The sequence below is a fragment of the Peromyscus californicus genome, unplaced genomic scaffold, assembly GCF_007827085.1.
Source record: "Peromyscus californicus insignis strain IS unplaced genomic scaffold, ASM782708v3 Scaffold_7__1_contigs__length_154581171, whole genome shotgun sequence".
NCBI lineage: Eukaryota > Metazoa > Chordata > Mammalia > Rodentia > Cricetidae > Peromyscus > Peromyscus californicus.
In genome coordinates this window covers 128,017,084-128,039,809 of record NW_026294595.1, presented here as the reverse complement: position 1 = coordinate 128,039,809, position 22,726 = coordinate 128,017,084, and the positions used below count along the sequence as shown (strand labels likewise).

The 22,726-nt window shown below is 44.3% G+C and overlaps 1 protein-coding gene across 1 annotated transcript; it reads right to left on the bottom strand.

The window, feature by feature from the left end:
• Positions 1–4,619: 4,619 nt before the first annotated feature.
• On the bottom strand, positions 4,620–22,305 carry LOC128101007 (BPI fold-containing family B member 3-like). Its single transcript, XM_052723716.1, has 10 exons — positions 22,221–22,305; positions 20,303–20,520; positions 18,364–18,674; positions 17,694–17,798; positions 14,168–14,308; positions 13,068–13,131; positions 12,650–12,710; positions 11,217–11,308; positions 10,298–10,340; positions 4,620–4,672 (listed from the first exon to the last, which is right to left on the bottom strand). The coding sequence occupies exons 1-10, from the start codon at positions 22,303–22,305 to the stop codon at positions 4,620–4,622; spliced, it is 1,173 nt and encodes a 390-aa protein (XP_052579676.1).
• Positions 22,306–22,726: the final 421 nt, after the last annotated feature.

Sequence of the window (22,726 nt, the reverse complement as noted above, 5' to 3'; positions counted from 1 at the left end):
AAGAAGTAAACTTTAAAAATAAAAACTACAAAACATATAACGTATGTTTTACCTGCTCAAATATAAAACAAAATAATCATCTTTGGCTAACTTGTATACAACACACAGTCTATACTTGTACTAATAGAGATATGTATGTTACCTTTAAAAGTTTATGTATTTTCAGAGCAAGGTGGACAGACACCAGTGAAAACAAATGGACAGTGATCCAGCATCTCAAAATGCCTTGTTGCAATTTCCTCTGAGTTCTGCATCCAGAACAGCTTCAAGGCTGCTGGCTGAGATGGTCCAGCCTCACAAACTACTCCAGCCAAGACTTAACCATTATCCTGAATCTTCTCATGGCTCCCAAAAGATGCCAGTGCCCCCAATCAACAGAAAGTAGTCTAGAGAATGACGTCCACATTCCCAAAAGATGGGTTATGGATATTTATTAATATTTAAGGGGGATTGGTTACAAATTGTTATTGGTTTTAGTCAAAAAAAGATTAAACAAAGGAGTTTAATGCAAATATATCTTTCTGAAGGAAAAGGGGGGATATAATATAGAAATGATGAAATAAAAGGGTAGATTAATGAATCTACTTTAGTCCAAAAAATAATTATTAGTCTCAAAAAATTTTACATTGGTATGGATTTTGGTATAAAGCTAATTTTGTTATACTGTATGTATGTTTCTACTCTTGTTTGGGGTATTTGCTTATGCAGCTCATTTAAAAATGTAATATATAATTAAAAAATATAGTTAGTAGTCAGTCACCTATAATAAGCTTGTAGTCATATTAGGTATGTTTTCAAGGTTAAGCAGGTGTATTTAGATAGATAAATAGGTAGATAGATAGATAGATAGATAGATAGATAGATAGATAGATAGATGATAGTCTTCAAACACTTCAAAGACTGACAGAATATGGCATTAATATGTTTAATAACTTAAGGCTTTTCATGACGGTGAGACATGTCTGCTCCTGACAGCACCAATTTGCTTCAAAAGAAGATGATGAGCATCAAAGAAATTCCATATGGAGTTTGCTATCTTTATGGCAAGGGCTAGCCATTTTGGCAAAGAAACTGCTCTTGCATCAATTGCTGACAGTATACTGTACAAACTGGACCAGTAAAAGAAAGTGACTGCCAAACTTTGCCAAGACAAGGGAGGACAGTCCCTCAAAATTCCCTGCTTCTCAAAAATGTCTGTCATATATACTAAGCCTATAGGCCAAAGTAGGTGCCCCAGTGTTACAGAAGAACCTCAAGTGACTGTCCAGGCAGCCAGATATCCCTGTCATTAGGTAACATTACACCCTTCTGGAGTCTTTAATGAAGTTAAAGACTAAATAATTAGACTGGAAGTTTTCTGTAGTTATGATAAAAAGGTAAATTAGGTATAAAACTTTAGACTCATAAAGATAAGATAAATAATAGAATATTTTCTTTAAATTTGCCAAATACAAATGGACTGGATATTGTAACTGTAATTCTTACTTGATAATTGTTTTTGTTGTGTGTAATTTTACTATGTTAAAGTTAAGACCTTCATTTTTATTTGGACAAAAAGGGGGAAATGCTGTTGGAATAATCTGTGAAGTTGTGTTGCTCTCATTGTTAATAAGAAGCTGATTGGCCAATGGCTAGGCAGGATTTTCAGGACAGAGAGAATGCCTGAAAGAAGAAGGGCAGAATCAGAGGATTCACCAGCCAGACATAGAAAGGAAATAGGAAGTGTAAGATGAAAGACAGGTAATGCCATGTGGCAGAATGTAGATTAATATAAAATGGGTTAATTTAAGTTGTAGGAGTTAACTAGTAAAAAGCCTGACCTATTGGCAAAGCATTTATAATTAATAATACATCTCTGAGTGGTTATTTGGAAAGTGGCTGGAGGAACAGAGCTAATCACCATCCCAATGAAAAGCTCTGCCTACAAATATATTTCTTTTTCAAGACATAGTTGGTTGAAGGAATGTATGCTGGTCTCTCTCTTCTGCCATCCTGAGACTCCTTCAGGCTTGAGGACGTTCATTCTGCCTTTTATGTCCATAGCCATCAGCCTGGGGCTGACTTCTGGTAAGACCCAATAAACACCACACTTGGTAAAGGTGGAAGGAGAAAGCTGTTGAATAAGCTGAATGAGCTGACTGGATTGATGGGAGCTGGAGCTGAGACCCAGAACCTTCCCTCCTGTGAACCTTCATTCATCCATGCCAAGGCTTCTGTTCCATCTACAGAGAGCATGTGTTCGTCCTCAGAGAGGCAGGCAGCAGGCACCCTGGCAATCCCTTCTCATGGAGGAGGGAACAAGTTTGAAGACCTTCTCCACAGTGACAGCCTCCAGGAAATGGCCTCTCACTCTTTCTGCATCAGTTCCTCCCAGCACCAGAGCAAGGCCTAAGGATGTTACATGTCACACCTGCAAATCCTCTCTGTCCTTTAGAGTACCTCATCTGTAGCCACCTAACTCTCTGCTATACACACACACACACACACACACACACACACACACACACACACACCTCTGCCTGTCACTCCTCTCTCATTTCCCACTACAACTTATGCAGAATGAACTGGAATGTGTTTGCATTTGTCAGGCTCCTTGGGTTACTTGTAAAGTAGAAGATACAACCTCAAATGACTTAAGGACTAAAGAGGGGTCATGAAATATTATGGGTTCCAGGCACTCAAAGGAAATCTTCAGGACCGTGTTTTCTCTGTGACTGGGCTCTGGTTTCTTCTGCTCTGACTTCAAGCTGACTTTGCCCAAGGGGATGGCAGAGATGGCCACCAGTAACTTAGTGACCACAGCAGAAAGCAGACATCTCTCCTCTGGTATCCCTTCTAGCCTTCTACAACTCATTCCCACCATCCCTATAAGAGTGGCGTGCTGAACTATAAACTAAACATAGCAGCCAGGGTGACAAAAACACTTGTGGTTCAATATGAAGAAATTGTTCCTGCATAGAAATCTGTGGCAGGGGGGCAGAGGAGTGAATAAATAGCAGAGAACAGAGCTAGGGGTAAAATAGCCAGGGTGTGGACATTCCTGTCTACTGCCTCCCTCTATGTGCTGTCCATGGAAGACTCACTGGGCCTGTCTGTGGGAGTGACGATGGGAACCACAGGTGAAGAAGTAGGTGTGCCCAAAACGAGCATTTTCCTCCTGTACCACTAGTCTCTCCCCACCTCGGGGCCTCTGCCCAAAGCTGTAGTTTGTGTGGGTGGTCAAGGCTTAGCAGGGAGCTTGGCTGAACTGGGGACAGACATAGGAGGAAGCTGGAGGGCACAAGTCCAGGGTGACCTTTATTCTTCCTGAACTGAGAGACACTTGAGCCTATTTCTGCTATATTCTTAGCAGCAGCACACAGGGGACCGGACCTGCTTTGTTTGACTTGCTGTTCACAGCGTGACACTTTATTAAAATGTGCAGGACACCATGACAGATCCGCCTGAGCAAAGTCTCAACAAGTGTGACCTGCAGGAAGAAAACATGTCATGGTAGAGGGGTTCCCAGGAGCCTCTCCTGGAAGATCCCTGGGTGCTGGCCATGCTGCAGGCCTTGCCTTCCACTTGAGCCTTCATGTCTGGGCTGACTCCACTTGCCCCTTCTCTGTCCTTGCCCAGTTGTCTGGCTTCAGGAGTCTCCCTCGGGCCAGCAGGGTGTCTGCAGTCACTTACAAAGAGAGCACTGACAAGAGAAGTTTGGAAAAACCAATGTTGTCGTCTGCTGACCAAGCATGGCTCTGCTATCCTCAAAAGATTAGCTTTGGCTGCTTTGTGCAGGTGGAGAGACTCCAGAGACTTAGGTTGCCCCTTTGGGGCAGGGTGTGGTCTCTGGGCTGCCACAGTGCATTTTCCCCAGGGCAGAGTCAGAGAGCCAGGGAATGATAAAGGAGTCCCACTTTATGCCCAAGTCATTGAGGTACTGTGGGGGAACTGAAGCTAAAGCCTCTGACTGGTTATCTGGGTACCGGTGGGTGAGGACAAAACTTTCGGTTACACACTCTACTAGGACACAACAGGGCATCCTTCATCTTCCTCCAGCTTCTGCCTTCTGAAGAAGACCCGGGCTTGAGCCTCAGTTATCCTTCCTTTTGTCTGTGTGGAAATAACAGAACAGTTAATCTCTGAGCCTTAGTTTCCAGATTTGTAATCTAAAAATAGTAACTGCTACCTGCTGGGGCAGCTCTAAGCACTGAATAAAATGACTCATGGCCAAAGCAATCCTGAGTTAAAAAGCTGGCGGCATCACAGTACCTGACCTCAAACTACAGGACAGAACCATAGTACCAAAAACATCATGATACATAAAATCAGAAATGTAGACCACTGGGATAGAATAGATGACAAAGAAACAAACCCACACTGCTACAGTCACCTAATGTTTGACAACACATTATTTAAAAATAAGTAAAATAAAAAATTAAAATTAAAAATCCTTAACAAATGATGCTGAGTAAACTAGGTATCCACATGTAGAGGAATGAACTAGATCCTTATCTCCCACCCCACTCCAAAATCTGTCCAAAGTTGATCAAAGATTTAAATGTAAGAAATGAAACTCTGAAACTGCCAGAGGAAGATATAGGCATGGGCCAGGACTCTCTGGAAACCATTCCAGTAGCTCAGGGCACAAGAGTGAAAACTGTCACATGGGATTCCATGAAGTCAAAAGTTTCTGCAGCACAAAGGAAATAGTCACCAGAGTGAGGGGACAGCCCACAGGACAGGAGAGAATCTTTGACAGGGGTCAACATTTAGAATGCACAAGAACTGAAGGACCAAAGAAACAACATCTAATCAATACAAGAGCACATGTCAGGAACAGACAGTTTTCAAAAGGAGCAACACAAATGACCAAGAAATACTTGGAAAAGAAGTTATACTTCCTTACACTAAGGTTACATCCCACCTCAGTCAGAAAGGATGTCATCAAGAAAAACAATGTCAACAAGGATGTGGGTAAGGAGAGAAGTACAGTTGGTGGAAGTGTAAACTAGGGAATCACTGTAGAGTGTCTTCAGGAGACCAAAAATAGAACTATCATGTGACTCCTGGATGGACACCTGATAAAGAAAAATGAATAAACAAAATATGGGACATATACACAACAGAATTTTATTCAGATCAAAGAATAATTATCCATTCATCTATTATGGACACCCAGGCTGGTTCCACATCTTGGCTGTTGTGAATAGTGTAGCAATGGATATGGCTGACCAGGTATCTGTGAGGTGTGCTGCCTTAGCTTCCTCCAGGTATGTATCTAGGAGTGAACAGATGGGTCATACGGAAGTCCTATCTTCAGTTTTTTATTTTGGTTTGGTTTGGCTTGGTGTTTTTCAAGACAGGGTTTCTCTGTGTTGCCCTGGCTGTCCTGAAACTTACTCTGTAGACCAGGCTGGCCTCAAACTCAGAGATCCATCAGCCTCTGCCTCCCCAGTGCTGGGATTAAAGGTGTGTGCCACCACTGCCCAGCTCTGTCTTCAGCTTTCTGAGGACCCTTCATACTGATTTCCATGGTGGCTGCACATATATAAGGAGAGTTCCCCTTTCATTACATCTCTATAGCCACCTGACTGGAGTGTGTTGCAGCCTTGGTGCAGTTTTGATTTGAATATTTCTCTGACAGCTAAGTATACTAAACATTTTCCTCCAAATATTTGTTGGCTATTGTACTAATTTTTCCTCCACTTTAAACAAAATAAAAATTATTTAAACAAGACACTTGATCTGAAGGGAAAACTATCCAAGACTCATTTTTGTAGAGTACTTTACCCCTACTTAAAGATGCATTGCCCCACATGTAACAGCTGTGTGTGGTGGTATTGTGTTGTACAGCTGTGTACAACAAAAGCTATAAAATTGTCCTTTTACAGTATTAAATAAAACACACTAAAGTTCTCCAGTCAAAGTATGCAAGGGTTATTATGCTGTTGGGTCTTGTTATTGTTGAAACAATGAGAACAAAACAACTTATTGGAATCTAAAGACTACAAGCGGAAGGGGTGTGCCACTAATTACGAAGGGGGTTCTCAGAACCAGAACTTATCCATTACATCTCATTTAATGTCAACAGAAACAGAAGACTGGCCATTTAGTTTAGTTTTTTTTTTAAGAACAATATAATTGTGTACAAAGATCAGTTACTTTCTGTCCAATCAAAGGGGAGGGAAGTAGGAAAAAACAAGACAGGGAAAAAAATTGTCCTGTAGTGGTGACAGTGTAGAGCTGACCATCATTCTAATTGGAATGAGGTGGTAGTTTCGCTTGTTAGCAGACACCTCCTGCTTACTGCAGGCCTTGTCGTTGTCATCATTGTTGTCATCCTCCTCCTCCTCCTCCTCCTCCTCCTCCTCCTCCTCTTTCACTTCCAACTGTACAGGTGTGTCCGTCTCACTATCAGGCTGCCCATCAAATTGGAAACTTATCAGCCTTATCATCCCTGTCTCCCATCAATTTGCTAAGTGGACCATTCCTCTCAATCTTCCACGGCCCCACTGAACCATCTGCTCCATGCCATTCAACTAATGTTGCTGTGGGATGGTCTGTATGTCAAATTGCTCTGATTGGTCAATAAATAAAACACTGATTGGCCAGTGGCTAGGCAGGAAGTATAGGCAGGACTAACAGAAAGGAGAAAAGAAAGAACAGGAAGGCGGAAGGAGACACTGCCAGCGCCGCCTTGACAAGCAGCATGTGAAGATGCCGGTAAGCCATGAGCCACGTGGCAATGTATAGATTTATAGAAATGGATTAATTTAAGCTATAAGAACAGTTAGCAAGAAGCCTGCCACAGCCATACAGTTTGTAAGCAATATAAGTCTCTGTGTTTACTTGGTTGGGTCTGAGCGGCTGTGCGACTGGTGGGTGAGAGAGATTTGTCCCGGCTGTGGGCAAGGCAGGAAAACTCTAGCTACATAACGTGGTCACTTTTCTCAGCTGAGTACAGGAGTCTTCTCAGCAGCCACTCTATAGAAAGGTACCAGGTCCACCCTAAAGGAGCCCCTCTGTGTTTCTTCTTTAAAGAACTGCTCATTCGATAATTTTCATTTAGTGATTGAAAATTTTCGAGGGGGGGATTAATTTTTTAGTTCTTTCTAGTGCTTGACATTAATCCTCTGTTGGAGGCAGAGCTGGCAGAGATTCTCTCCCATCCTGTCTGTTGTCTCTTCACTCTGGTGATCTCTTCCCTTGCTATGAAAACACTTTAAAATTTTCTGTTATCCCATGATAAATTATTCTTAATAATATTTAAACTGTTCGAAAATGTGTGTGTGTGTGTGTGTGTGTGTGTGTGTGTGTGTGTGTATCCATGTATATGATGCAAAAGTAAAAATGGAAAGAAAGGGGCTGGTGGTGGGTGAAGGAAAGGACAGTGTGGGGGGGGGGGGTGGTGGTGGTGATGGAGGGTAATAAGGTCAAAACCCCTGAATGGGGATGCCATTATGAAACCTCCACTTTTTACAGTCAATATATGCTAATAAAAAATGATCTGGCTGGGGAGAGTAAAAGTGAATGAGTTACTTCTATTATTAGTCCTTAGTGGAGAGAATGAAGCACAGTGAGGTTAAATATTCTACTCTCTGAAGAACTGGGATTAAAACTAGGAATTCTGACTCCAGCCCACAGATTTGGTTATAAACTGAGAAACATATTAGCAGTATCATGGCTTCCCCCTAGTGGCCTATCTGGGAACTGACCAGCCCTGGCCAGTCCAGCACAGGCCTGGTGCCTTGCCAGAGTCAGACACTCTTTCTTCCTGGTCAGGAAAAGAGGCAGCCCAAATGTACAAACTGTCCAGTCTCTGCTCATTCAGGGCCTGTCAGTAAGGGTAGGAGAAAGGTGCATGGTCTCACAGCCCCCAAGGCTCCCCATCTTAGCCTCTGAGGCTCCCCTCTCTCATCTTTCCTCCAGCCCTTCCCTTCCTGGTGGGTTAGACAATCTGGCTCTGGAGGCAGTTTGCTGCACTGCCCCAGTTCTGAACTTAGATTTGTCCTGCATATTTTCATAGTGAGGCAGGTGCTATCCTTATTCTCTGGCTTCAACAGTATAGAACCATAGGCCTGTTTATGATGGCCTCTTCAGCCTCTAAAGTCAGGACTTTCAACCTCCTGGAATTCAAAAAGTGTTCCGATAGTGTTAACTGTCAACTCAGCAGAATTTGCGACACCCAGTCTAATCATGCCTGTAGGGGGTTGTCTTGATTGTTAACTGAGATGAGAGGACCCAACACACACACACACTATGGGTGGTACCATTCCCTGGGCTACAAAAAAAAAGGCTAGCCAAGCACCAGCATGTATTCACCACTCTGCTTCTTGAGAGTGGATGCAATGTGACAGGCTGCTGCTTCTATGACTTCCCATCATGATAGAAGATCATTGCTATGTTTGAGCCTCAATAAGCCCTTTCTCCCTTAATTTACATTTGTCAGGATGTTTTATCACAATAGGAAGAATGACTAAGACACGCACTTTATCTTGGCCTTCTACTTGTCCCCAGGCAGACCCCAAAGTGAACCTTCCATGCAGAGAAAATGGCTTGGGAGCATATTTCTCACACAAGAGAGAAATATGTGCAGAGGCACAGCTAATTGGGGTTCAGTGCCAGGGCTCCGTGTGGCACTTCCCCCAGCATCTGTTTCAGACATGGGGCACACCTCTTGGTTGACAAATCTTACTGGAATGCCACTTGCCTTGATGGATCCAGCATCAGTTTCAGATGGTCCCAACAGTTGCCAGGACTGTAAGCCCTGCCCACTGTCTGAACTGAAAGGCCATTCACTGTCCTATCCCTTCTCAAGCACATGCCTTTGGTTGGTTCTTACAGATGGGTCTTCCTGAAGCAGCCCCATGCTGACATAGTCTGTGGATGCTTTTCACTGGTCAGCTTCGGTGAGTGAAAACCCATGCTCTAGAGAAAGGACCGCTGTGGGTGGCTGTGGATAAACCCTGGAGAGGAGATCAAGGCCAGAGCCACCCAAGCTGGGGTCAGAGAGTTCCATGGAGACACTCAGTTGTTTTAGCATCCTTATGATCATCCTGCTTGGTCCCATCAACATCCTACAGGCAATGGGGGTCACTGAGCATCTGCACCTCACACCAAAGAGATGAGAAGACATAAGTAAGGAACTTCAGCCCTTAGAGGACACTTAAATGCCAGTTCTTAGGAAGACTTATCACAGCTTGGATTTCTTTGTGGAGACTCCTCTGCTCTCTGATCTTGTTGCCCTCTCCATGTCCCAATACTCTCAATTAGATAAAAGTTGTCAGAGACTGAGGGTTCTGAACAGATGAGAACAGAGGGCCAGAGAGAGGGGGAACGGAACGCATGGGAGGGACACAGGGAGTTGGTAGCTGTGATGATTAATACCGATCATCAACATGACCGAGTCTAGAGCCACCTCTGGGCCTATTGAGTAGGTAGTTTATATGTTGAGTTAATGGAGATCTGAAGACCCACCCCGAGTGTGTCATACATCATTCCACAGGCTAGGATTCAAGACTTCTTCAGGACAAAGTAAGAGAACACTAGCATTCGCCTATGCTTCCTGCTTACAGACACATGTGACCCCATGCTCTTGCTGCGTGCCCTCCCCCACCATAATGGATGGTACCCTCAAACCGTTAAAATAAAATAAACCCTTCCTTCCTTTAGTTTCTTCTTCTCAGGTGTTTGGTCACAGCATTAAGAAAAGTAACTAACATATTGGCTGAACTGGGATTTAAGCCTATCCCTAATGCCCAGCTCAGGTTCTTTCTGTTCTGTGAAGTGAACTATCCCAGAAACTCCATTCTAGCACTTACCACTATGGAAAAAAACTACTTCAGGAATCCTTCTATAATAAGAATCACCATGAATAGGAATGTCATTGTAATTATAATTGCTGTAGAGTGGGCTATCTCAGGAACCTCAGTGTAACATTGGTCACTGCGGAGGATATCCTACAATAGTAGAAACCTTAATGCCTGAAGTATAAGATAACTCAGAAACTTTGCTCAAGGCACCAACTACCTAGGACTGGACAGCTCCAAGAATTTCTTTTTAACATAGATCAGTGAACTGTCCTAGAGACCCACTTATAACCTAACCCCTCTAGAATGGGCTATCTCAGGAACCCCACTGTAATACTGTAGAGTTGACTTTCCAGGAACCCAGCTTCAGTAAGGTTGATCCGGGCATTGGTTCTATGGCTCTGTGATTTTATATCTGTTTTCAGTATCCTTCCCATAGGATGTTCAACACTAAATAGGAAGGTAGGATTGGGGATTCTGGGATGGATGTGAGAAAGAAAACTTACCTTTAATCAGCCAATTGATGAAAGAGGCTGGGAAACTTTTGTCCTGGGAAAAGAAAACAAAATTAAAAAAAAAAACTCAGTAAGTGTATACCTATTGTGTGTCAGGCTCTGTGTTCCATGTAAACCTGACACCAACTTTGCAACATGAGGATAACAGACAAGAAAAGGAGGCTTGGAGATGGGAATGGCTTTGCCCAGGTCAAACACTGAACTGTCACAACACTGTTCCTACATTCCAGAATTCAGACTCTGCCCTTGGACAGCTGAGGGCTGACAGGCAGTGGACTGTTGATCCCAAGATTCCACCTTGTGAAAGGATCCAGGAACTGCCCCAAGCTCCTGGCCATGTCCCAGCCTGGAATGAGCTAGGGTGGGAGGATATAGCCAAGGCCACCAGGATGACTGCCCCAGCACCCTGAAGGCTCTGTGTATGAAGATGCTAAATAATAAACTTGATTGGTTGTTTAAGTCTTTTTAAATCAAGAGCAAAACAGAATAAGCCAATGGTTTTTTGAGTCCCTACTCTTCTCATGTATGCCAGGCCCTTCCTCATCTAATCGTATTCACAGTACTGAACACCATCAATTTAAGTATGCATTACTTAATGGACCAATAAGACATTGTAAAACTTGCCAGTTAAATTCTGCTATCCCCTTTAATAGAAGACACCAACTCCAGGTCATAGGGACACATGTATCCTGGAAGAGACGTGTGTGGTTATGAAAATCACCCCTACCTGACACAAGAAAACTGGGGTTCAGAGGTGAGGGTATGGTGCTTGTGGCTACACAGTCATTCAAAATCAAAGCTCATTCTGGCTCTCTTGGTGGTTCAGCTTGGACACATATCCCAGCCAAGAAGACCTCAAATGCAGAGACCTGGCTCCTCTAAGTCCTCAAGAGGAGTTGGCTGTTCTTACCTTAAAGTCCATGTGATAAGACCGTTGGAACAAAATGGGCTGTGGGGTACTGGGCAAGTTGTTGTCCCCCAACATCCCGAGTGAGGCAATATCTGATGGGGAGAAAGAGACAGGAAACAATGGGAAGAACATAGAAGATGGGAGACATTCAACTGATGGAAACAAAGGCTCATAAAACTCTCTTGTTCATTCCTGTCACAAGCAGGTGTGTCTAAAAGAGAGATGATTCCCCGACTGTTGAGTACACACTGAGGACCCAGAACCCCACCATCATCCAGGAAGGGTCGTGGGTGCTCTCAGCCTGGTAATGGCAACCCACCTCTCCTACAAAGTAGGCCTCTCCTTTTCCAGGCCCACCAGACTCCTTCCTTCCATCTTACAGAACTTGCCATCTCCCTTCCACTCCTCTTTCCATTCATCTGCCCATTTTCCTTCCCCCTTTATCCATCTCAGTAGCTTACTTTTTCCCTTGACTTGGCCACAGTTCATCTCACCTCATCTTGTCTTCCTACACATCTGCTAACTGACCCTTCTTTCCTTTCATCACTTATTCATCATCGATATATCACACATGCACACTGCAACACCATCGCTCTTTGTCCATCGAGCCATCCTTCCTCCTTTCCTCAAATTCTTTTATATGTGTTTCCTTTTTCCTTCCAATCCCATTTGTCTATCTTTCATATCCCTTTATCAGTCCTTCTGCCTTCCACTATCCACCTCAACCCCACCCTGTCCTCCTTCTAAGTGGCCATCACTCCTCCATCGTCTTCCCACTGTTTCCTATCTCTCATTCCACATTTCTGCTTTCCCACTCACTCATGTCTACCACATCCCCTCCTTCCCTTTCCATTTCACACACCAGTAGAGTTTTTTTGGGAAAAGGTCTACTCTGTACCCAATCTGGACTGTGAGACAAATGGAAAGGCAAATGCAACTGAGTCCCCCTCAAGGAGCTCTAGGCTACTGGAAGAGACAGCCAGGAAGTAGACATTTCACACAATTCACTGAGTGGTGATGGGGTGCACCCAAAGGCTATAGGGTTCCTGAGGAGGGAGCTCTGCTGGGAGAAAGTTTCAAAGGCTTTGAGATGGACCAAACATGGTGATTACACTGGAGGATGAAGGGATATTTCAGGCATAGATAGCTGGAGGGGGAAGTCCTGCAGAGCTTAGCCATTATGTCCCCAAACCTTGTGAAGTATATGGAGGTGGCTTAGGGACTCCACTAAAGGAAAATGGGAGAACACTGGAGACTTAGCTTCGGGAAAGACCTTGGCAACACACCCTGAGGTCTGCAGTTGATACCCCAGGAAATGGGGGATCTGAGTCGTGACTCAGAAAGGTCTCTCTGGTAGCTGTATAGGAGTAGGTACGGTGGCTACTGCAGCAGTCGATACAACAAAGCAATGTGCAGGCAACAGCTTTACTTACTTTTCAGAATGGTCAACTGTTGGTTGATGATGTAGAACCAGAATCTGACCACTGGGCACAACTGCAATACAAAGAATCAGAGGCCTTGCTAAGAGAGTACTTGTATGTACCTGACCAGTATATACATGCTAAATCCTTTGTAATCTAAGATGATTTGCAGGACAAGACTTTCACATAAGATGGAGAAAGTCTACCATAAACCCGTCACAATCTCCCTCTGACACAGGCCTAATCTGCCTGCTACAGTCATCCCTCAACCACTGTCTTTTCTCTATCCCTTCTTCGGAAAGAGACTCTGCACAGCTCAGGGATGAAGCTATCCTCTACTGAAATGGGCTGGTCCTCTCTCACCGCTAGCTACAGAGCCTACTCCACAGCTCATGTTCAGGATCTGTCAGGGCCATGTTGTCAGACTTACTATGTTGGGCAAGGAAATGTTCAAGGACCATTTCATCATCGATTCCATCATTGTGGAGAACATGCTGAGGAGAGAAAAAGGAATCATTAGCAATGATCATTATCACTAAGGGCTTTGAAGTACTCTGCTATACAATCTGAATAATGATTATGTCTCTGTTGTCAAATCAGTGGTTCTCAATCTGTGTGCTGTGACCCCTTTGGTGGTTGAACTACCCTTTCACAGGGGTCACATATCAGATATCCTGCATATCGGATATTTACATTATGATTCATAACAGTAGCAAAATTATAGTAGTGAAATAGTAATAAAAGTAATTTTATGGCTAGAGGTCACCACAACATGAGAAACTGTATTAAAAGGTCAAAGCATTAGGAAGATTGGGAACCACTGTGTTAAATTAATTAAGTATGCATTTTTCAGACCTGTCCAGTGAACCTAGCTTAGACCTCTCAGGTAGACCATTAATGTCTTTTTAATACGCTATTTTTCTACTCTTTCTTTAATCCATCCCTGAATCCATGCCCATCCATCCGTACATGTTTGCACTCACTTATCTTCCTTCCATCCATGCATCCATCCATCCATCCATCTGTCCGTCCACTTCTCATCCAACCAGCTTTCCATTCATTCCCTCTTCGTTTTCACTCATATATCTCCCATGGACTTGTTCCCCAGTGTGTCTCCAGGAACAGTATCTATTAGCTTAATATGTGCTGGATAAATGAATGATGAATATAAGGCAATTTCTTCCCTAAAGAGCTTATACAGGCACATCAGGAGATGGCAGGCTAGCATGAAAAGTGATGTTACAAAGCTCCTACCCAAGATCTCTCCATGAGAGCTTGGAAAAAGGAGCACCCAATATTCTTCGTAAGTGGGTGCTTCTGGCCCAATGGCATCCCCTTCTACTTGTGATTCCAAGTTCCTTGAGACAGAAGCTTGACTAGAAGGAGGGCATTAAAAATAGAGAACACTAGTGGCGTAGTTTGCCAACATCTTTGTCAGATCCCAGGGAGATCGGTAACTATTCTGTGCATAGCACCATCCCACACCATGCTCTGTTTGGTGGTGCCCAGTTTTCCTGAGTTTGTACCTACCCTGTATTCACTTGGATCCCACTGAATATTGCCTGGCAGCTCTTCACGGAAAATGAGACTTGGCCAGGCTCAGTCTGGTGCAAATCCAAGGGGATCACAATGTCCACATCCACTGTAGAGCCACTGAGAAATGAGAGCATCCTGGGTGCACGGGAGAGGGCTGTTAGATGTTGCATGCATGTCTGGGAACACTCCAAAGGTTTCACTGTAACTTATAACTTGCAAACAGGTATAGGTACTTGTGGGTGAGAGGTAATGTAGGGAAAAGGGACTGGCTAAAGAAACTCAGTGAGATCAGAGTGATCTCTGCCCCGGCCAACTGACCTGTAAAACCAACCAATCACAGAGCAGGAAAGTAGCACCCTGGTCCTGGAGTCCAGAACCAGGGAAAGAAACACAGCCTTGATTTAGGACCTATGCCAGAGAAAGGAACAATTTATCACCAAACCCAGAACCAAGGAAACATGCCCTGACTCTGAAACCAGTACCAAAGAAACACTATTGGTCCCTAGAATCAGAGTCAGTAAAAGAAATATTCCCTGGCCTTAGAATTAGTGTCAAAAAGCCAAGAAAGGCCAGTGAAAGAAACACAGTTTGGTTCAGATCAGAACCATCTCTGCTCCTGGCCAACTGACCTGTGAAACCAACCAATCACAGAGCAGGAAAGTAGCACCCTCGCCCTGGAGCCCAGAACCAGGGAAAGAAATACAGCCTGGGCTTGGGACCTGAGTCAGAGAAAGGAACACTTTATTCCCAAACCCAGAACCAAGGAAATATGCCCTGACTCTGAAACCAGTACCAAAGAAACATTGTTGGTCCCTAGAATCAGAGTCAGTAAAGGAAATATTCCCTGGCCTTAGAATTAGTATCAAAAAGCCAAGAAAGGCCAGTGAAAGAAACACAGTTTGGCCCTGAAATCAGGGCCATCTCTGCCCCTAGCCCACAAAACTGACCAATCCCTGGGCAGAAAAAAACAACCAATCCCTGGTTGACTCTGCCCCCAAGACATCCTATATAAACCACCCTGCCTGGTCAATTGTGGGCTATTCTCTCCACCCTGGTAGAGGCAGCTACTCTCCTGGACTCCTCCTTCCCAAATAAATCTCTTTCTCGAAAGAGTTTTGGGTGTAAAGATCTTCATTCACCTGCACAGAAAAGAACCTTGCTGAGATGTCCCTCAGTGGACCGAGCAAGGGGGAGCTGAAAAAGTAACTTTTCTCCAGAGCCAGAGGAGATTTCTACATTTCTGCAGTGGTTTCTCCTTTTTGCAGAGTGAAGCAAAAAAAGCAACATCTTAGGCCAGAGAAGAAGCAGAGCTCTGCTAGGAAGCCCCCTTAAGTGGGGATTGAGCAAAGCTCATCTGTAGTGGCTCTCCAGGAGAGGAGCAGGATTGCTATATCCTGTGAGGAAACCATCCCCCACCACACCAGGTATAGTCTGACTCCTAAACGGTCAGGATACCCTTCCCATACTAAGCTGTCCTAGCAGCTCCAGGCCTGACTCTCTCAAGTAGTCAGAATACCTTCACTTCCCAGGGAAGAGCTGTCCTAAGCAGCTCAAGGTATCTGGGATACCTCTAAGTAGGGCTGAGCTCTCTCGTCCCAGCTCTAGCTGTCAGAGCAGGCTTAGCAGCTCAAGGTGTTGCCTGACTTCCCAAGTAGTCAGGATACCTTTCCCCAGAGTTGCAAAACTCACAGGTAACTGATACATATACTTCAAAAGGCATTCCTGTTTTCCTATATATACTTCTAATTTGTTTTATTATATGTATATATAAAGTCAATAAAATAGTTTATTGGGATAGGTAATGCTCATTCATAGCTCAAGACTCAAAGATAAAAAGTGGTAGTGAAAGGCTGCCCCCAGCCCTGTCCACCTGGAGCTCTGCTGAACTCATGCACATCACCAGTATTATTGCACATTAATACTGTGCAGATTATATGCACATCTCCTCCTGGAGTTATATGTATACTCACAACCACCCATGTGCAATGTGTGTGTGTGTGTGTGTGTGTGTGTGTGAGAGAGAGAGAGAGAGAGAGAGAGAGAGAGAGAGAGAGAGAGAGAGATCTGTGTGTAATGATGTGTATGCATGTGTAATGATGTGTGTATGTGTGATGGTGTGTATGTATGTGTGATGGTATGTGCCTGAAGCTCATCTATTTGGATAGGCCCACCAGCCAATAAGCTTCAGGGATCCCTCTATCTCTGTATTTACCAGCACTTGGGTGACAGGCACAGATCATGAACCAGATCTGAATTTATCTCATCAAGCTTGTGTCACAGGCACTTTTCTAACTGAGCTCTCTCCCTGTCTTCATGTGTAATCTGATTGAATTTCTCTGAGGTTCTGTCGGATGTTTGATAAAATGAATGTAATAGCTCCCTCCCTTAGAAGCCTACAGTAAGGACTGAGAAGAGCACTCAAAGGAACTGCTGCCCGGAACCTGGACTCTGTGAAGTACTCAAGAATGTTAGGTCTTATCACCATTGCCAGGTCTCTGTAAGATACTTTTGAAATGGTTATCAAAGGCTATAAATTACAGGGTGCTGGCGTAGCTCAGCAATTGAATGCCTGCCTGATACATGTGAGGTCCTGGGTTCAACACCCAGCAAGCAAACAAACAAACAAACTAATAAATGACAAGCTGTGAATTGTGCTCATGAGATTTTCTAGTAATCAGAGAATTGGCAGATTCATTCCTTGTATCAATCACAGAGTTATTTAAAAGAGTGGTGTGGTGAACAATCCTGGTGTTCAGCCACAAGATAGCTCACAAGTACCACAGTGTACATGTAGCATGGAGCATTTATTACCTTTCAGAAGGGCTGTGGTAGAAGCACTGAAAAGACACCAGCTGAGATCTTACAGGCCACTGCCTCTCTGTTGTAGGATTGAAGGCTTTTTTTTTTTTTTGCATTTTAATGCTCTCCCCAGGCTTGTTTCAACACGGCCTCAGAATGTGGCGGAAAAGCAAAAAGCTTGCCTTCCATTCCTGTCCTGCCATCACTGCCATCCTAGGAAACTGTGTCCTTATTCAGACAGTATCAAGATCTTGGGAAAATGCTAAGAAAAACCCAAGCCATCCTGTCTGTTGAAAGAAAGGAAACCACCCACCACCAATAAAACCACTCGCCATCTCTAGGAATTTCCTCCGCTTGCTTCTCTCACAAGATTAGTTATTTTGCACCATATAATCAAGTGCCCAACAGAAACAGCTTAAATAAATGGTTATTTAGATCTCACAATTTCAGAGACATGTCAATTCTTCTGCTAGGGAAGGCATGGCAATGGGATCATATGGTGGAGGGCACCTGCTTACATCATGGCAGAGAAGGAAGCTGAGGCAGCTGGAGCTCGAGGACAGGCTATGATCTTCCAAGGCCTGCTTCGAGTGACACTTCAGCCATCCAAGGCTCAACCTCCTAAAGGCTCCACAGCACCCCAAAACAGCACCAGAGTTCAAAGAATGAAACCACAGAGGACAGTTCAGATTCAAACCATAGCATTCCTCATATTGCTCACCCTGAAAAGTTGATAGTCAACTTGGTCTGAAGTTTAAGTTCGAGACGAGATGAGGCAAAGACATTCCATGACAACCGGACAATATCAAAGCGGGTGACATTGAGCCTACAGAAGAGGAAGAGTGTGGCAACGTGAAAAAGTCAATTTCCTGGTCTCCTTGGCTCTCCACTCAGTAGTGGCTCCCCTTCCCTCTGTCCCATGCCTGTCCCTCCCTAACCTTGATTTCTATTCTGAGTCCCATTTCTACAAATCCTAGACCAGGAAAGCATAAGCTAGTAACTGACTTTGCAGTTGATTAAGATGGTAAGTGAAAATGCAGAAATCATATTGAAAGCTTCAGTTGGTAACTATGTGACTAGCTTGGAACAAAAGGGTTCTTTTACTCACGGGGGGGATAGATGATAACTAAGGGATAAGTGGTCAGAGCATCTGCAATATGCTTTCCTGGTGTAACTTATAATATAGAAGAGCTCAGAGAAGCCCACATAAACCTAAGGAAGAGACTATGTTAGAGAAACACCAGGCTGTGATTGAGACTTTGGAAGAGGAGGTGGTGACTTCTCAGTGCCAACTTTTTAAAGAGAGTCAGACCAATGTCTTTCAGGTACCTGGAACCTTCTCTGATCAATGCTTTATAGAATTGTTTTATTGATAAAGAACTCAAACTCACCAGCTATTGAGTTGCCCAGAATTCATGTTCTTCAGAACATCATTCATGCCAGAGAGACTCCCATGGCCACAAAGGCCACCCAGGGAGCCCTTGCAGATCAGGCCTTCCACAGCCTTGGTCCCTGCTGCCTCCAGGAGGTCATTTCTGATACCAAATGATAGACTGCCACCCAGGAGAAGCGTCAGTAGCTCTTCTCTCTCCGTGGCTAGATTCTGGTTGTTGAGGATAAGAGGGCTCAGAAGCCCTTCCTGGCTCAGGATGTCCTGGTTGAGAACAGGTGTTGACAGTTGTTCGTTAAGGTTGCCAGCTCTCTTATGGTGCCATTACATGAATTGTGATGAACTGATGGAGGCAGCCCCATAATCCACTGGAGTCCCCATATGAACAAGACCTTCAGGTGATACTTCCCCAGTGAGACCATGGCAGTTAGGGACACCAAGCCTTGATCTAAGGTGGTAGGTTACAGCTGTCTCCAGACAGAGGTCATAAGAGAGCATACTGAACCTCTCACACATTCAGTTCTCTTCCTCCCACAGCTGTGAGCCCAGCCACACCCCCTGATATCTAGACCAAAGACAATCTTGAATTGTAACTTTACTTTTATCAATATCTTCCAGACTCTGGAACATAGATAGGCCAGGCTAGGTCACACGGTATGGAATTTGCCCACCCACTCCTGGAAACATATAAGAGTCAGAAAACACTTTTGTCTTATCATTTTTAAGGAAAGGCCCTCTCTCCCTTCAAGGCCAAATTATGGCTGGTTATGGCCATAATGATATCTCCAAAATGTTTTCCCACATCAGAGCCTTATTATGGCTGCCTGTGGTGATGAGCCTGCAACTCTCCTTATAAAAATCATCTAACTGGACCTACCTGGACTGAGTCTACCAGGTTGATCTCAGTCCGCAGGGGAGGCTTTGCCCTGGAGGAGGTGGGAATGGGGGGTGGGGTGGGGGGAAGGTAAGGGGGGCCATAGGGGGGAGAACAAGGGAATCCATAGCTGATATGTAGAACTGAATTGTATTGCAAAATAAAAATACAAATTAAAAAAATAAATAAATAAAAATTATCTAAAGGTAGCTTCCTGTCAGCACCTTTAATGAGCCTGCTTTAATTTCTAACATAAGGATGACCTTGCCTTAGATTTCACATAATCATTATGTAACCTAGAGCCAGAGGGATCAGAGCCAAAAGATACCCTAAGCCTAAACTAACCATTACTACTGAATGGTCGTGGTCAAGATTGGTCATGGCTGCCAGGTGGTGGTGTTGCATGCCTTTAATCCCAGCACTTGGGAGGCAGAGCCAGGTGGATCTCTGTGAGTTTGAGGCCAGCCTGGTCTACAGAGTGAGATCCAGGACAGGCACCGAAACTACACAGAGAACCCCTGTCTCAAAAAAAACAAAACAAAAAAGACTAGTCATGGCCATTGGATGACCTCTCACTAATCCTGTTGCAAACTGACTAAATCCCCAGAAAACCCAGCTCCAAACTGACCATCACTTGACTCTCCATCCAAACCATTAGATGACCTAAAGCCACAGTGGACATTTATTGGTCCTGCTCCAGACTGACCAAACCTTCCAGAAAACTGATCCAGCATCACCTTTACCACAGCAATCAGAATGACATATGATGAGTCAGGCCATTTGTTAAAACTGCTCAGACTGATCTATAGCACCAGATGACCCAGTCCCAGGATGACCATTTGTTGACCCTACTCCAGTTTGACCTGGGACACCAGATGATTCAGCCCCAGATGGACCAGAGCTGCCACCTCAGACTGGAAGCACTTCTTAGATGAGCATCATAAGGGTAACCACTGCCTGAAAAGCTCGTGTCACCCACCACTAAAGGGCTGGACTCTCTTTAGCACTTGTGGCCATAGTGGCCAGGACTGCTTATACTTTTTTGACCCAGTTGCCCAGAGGATACTTGGCTGGTGGTGCCACTTGTGTCCAGGGAGTCTGAAGCATCCATCTTGGGTTGATCAAGTTTATCTACACTGTCCGGATCGACTTCAGCGATCTTTGTAGATGAAGTAACAGTCATAGAAGCCAGTTTTTCACTATCATCTTCCATATGAGTGTATTCACCTTCATTACTATTCAGAAGTTCTGTATCCAACCCATCATCATCTCCATTTTCAACATCTGCTGAGACAGAGACATATAGTTGAGTCCTGGGGCACAAGCTCCCATTGGAGCCAGGAAATTAAGTGTTCAACCTAGGGCCAGCTGTGGCCATACCATGGAGCCAGGTTTCTTACAAATGGAAAACCAAGGTTCAGTCTTGCACCTGAGCTCAGGAAGCAATGAAAAGTCAGATACATGAGGACCACACTGGGTCATCTATGGTGAAAAGAGAAAGTAACTACTTTGGTTGCTCACAGCTTCTCTGATCTTGATTTATGATTTACACACACACACACACACACACACACACACACACACACACACACACACACACTTTATTCTTTTAGTTAAGTGCTGGGGATGAAACCTAAGGCTTTGTGAACATTGGGCAAGTACTCATTTCTAGCACTGAGCTATATCCTCCTACTTCTAGATTTTGGCTTTAGCACCCTAGGAGGCCCAGGGTACATCTGAACTTAGAGATAGCTCTTTTCCCCTTTTATCATTATTTTTCCTAACTATGTATTTTCCTTTTGGCAGATGAAGTTTCTGTTCTTTACATCAAAATTAGGCCTAGGACAAAAATCTGTCACAGGAGTGTGACTCCAGGTGAGAACTCTTCAGAGATAATGGGGCGAGGCTGTAGACCTGGGAGGAAGGAGTTGTTTGTAAAGGGCTGGTCCCTGTAAGTTTAGTGTGTGCTCCCCAAGCAGTTGCTTGAGCTCTTGCCTGTGTACTTGTAACAGGCACTTAGGGACTGCTTTTGTTAAAAAGCATAGATGCCTCACTTGAGCCCACAAGCTAGAAGCCTGGCCTGGCATCTGGGCTTTGTGTTTGGCTCAGACTCCTGCTTTCTGGACATGTAAGTTATCTGTCCTCTTAACTTATCTTTTTCCCCTGAAAGGTTGAAGTCACAGGAATTGGTCCTTGTCTTAAACTGGCAGACATCTTGGATTTGAGGAAGAGCAAACCTCAAAAGACAGACCCCCTACAGATGCGAATAACTGTCTAAGAGTGGGAGGCCACACCCCAGAGCAGAAGTGATGTCTTGTTTAAACCAGATGAATATCCTTGAGGGATGACACCAATAACAACTTCAGAACACCCTGCAGAACCAGGATAGAGACAACGACCAAGTAGACCACACCTTGACCCTGAGTCTTCATCATGCAGACCTCTTGCCTCTTGCCCCACTCTTACTCTGCTGAACTCTAAAGTTGGAGCCCTAAAGATGAACTTTGGGGGTCACTATACCCCTTTATCTGTTCCTTTTGAAATGTGTCAGTTAAATCTCTTCTCTCTGTCTTGCTCACCATTATTCACGTCTTTAATGAGCATATTGTAGCAGGTGGCTGAACCTCAATATTGGGGCTGCCAGAGCTGAGGCTTTTGCTCTTCAGGGCAAAGTTGAATGAGACTTAGATCATTAGAGTTGAAGGCTAGAAAGACATACCTGGGAAGTGGGTCTAAAAATGGAAGACTGTGTTAAGACAGTCAATAAGGGGAAGAAAGTAGTTTACATTAAATAGGTGATCTGGATGAAAATATGTGGTCTGAAAGAGACAGACATCTCTAGGAGAGGGTACGGTGCCTCCAGAAGCTTGCAGAGACACTGACAGACCTTGTTATTCTGATAGGTCAGATATAAGGAGAGATGACAGCTTGTCTCTTTGGGGGTTTCCTTGGACAGAACTTCCAAGAAGAATAGGGTGGCCCACCTGACCCATGGCTAGAATCTTCTGATGAAACATAGCTCTTGTTAAGCAGGCAGCCAAGGAAGAGAAATGTCCACAAGAGTCTCATGTTCATTGCAAGCACCTGTGGAGACAACAGTTGATGAGTTGGGTAACACTGATCTGTGTGACCCCAGAGTCCTGGGGTCTTATGCGATTCTCACTATCACTCTCTATACGGATGAGCCAAGCCTATGTTTCCCTGTCTGTAAAAGGAGCAACTTCTTATTTGCTTTCCATGAAAGTTCCTGGCACTGGGTGTGGAGGGAGGCTCCTTCAGGCAGTGAGCTCCTCTGCATAAGTAGTTAAAACTGGGGAATTTTTTTCCTTCAACTTTTGTTATGTGGCCATTAATATCAAGTTCTTTTAAGACAGAATTCAGGGAAGAAATGAAGTATGGGAGGTAAAGTGGCCTGCCCAACATCATACAGCTTGTGAGTGGTAGAGTAAAAATCCAAATCCAGGTAGGCTGAGCCTACAACCCAACTATG

What these genes read in the sequence shown, in the direction of transcription:
- LOC128101007 (XM_052723716.1), bottom strand. Translation starts at nt 22,305, where the DNA reads ATGAGACTCTTGTGGACATTTCTCTTCCTTGGCTGCCTGCTTAACAAG. An exon ending in CAAGTGGCACCACCAGCCAA is followed by an intron (nt 18,675 to 20,302) that starts GTATCCTCTGGG and finishes TGGCACCATAAG; the next exon opens with AGAGCTGGCAACCTTAACGA. An exon ending in ACAGTTGACCATTCTGAAAA is followed by an intron (nt 11,309 to 12,649) that starts GTAAGTAAAGCT and finishes TCTCCCCATCAG; the next exon opens with ATATTGCCTCACTCGGGATG.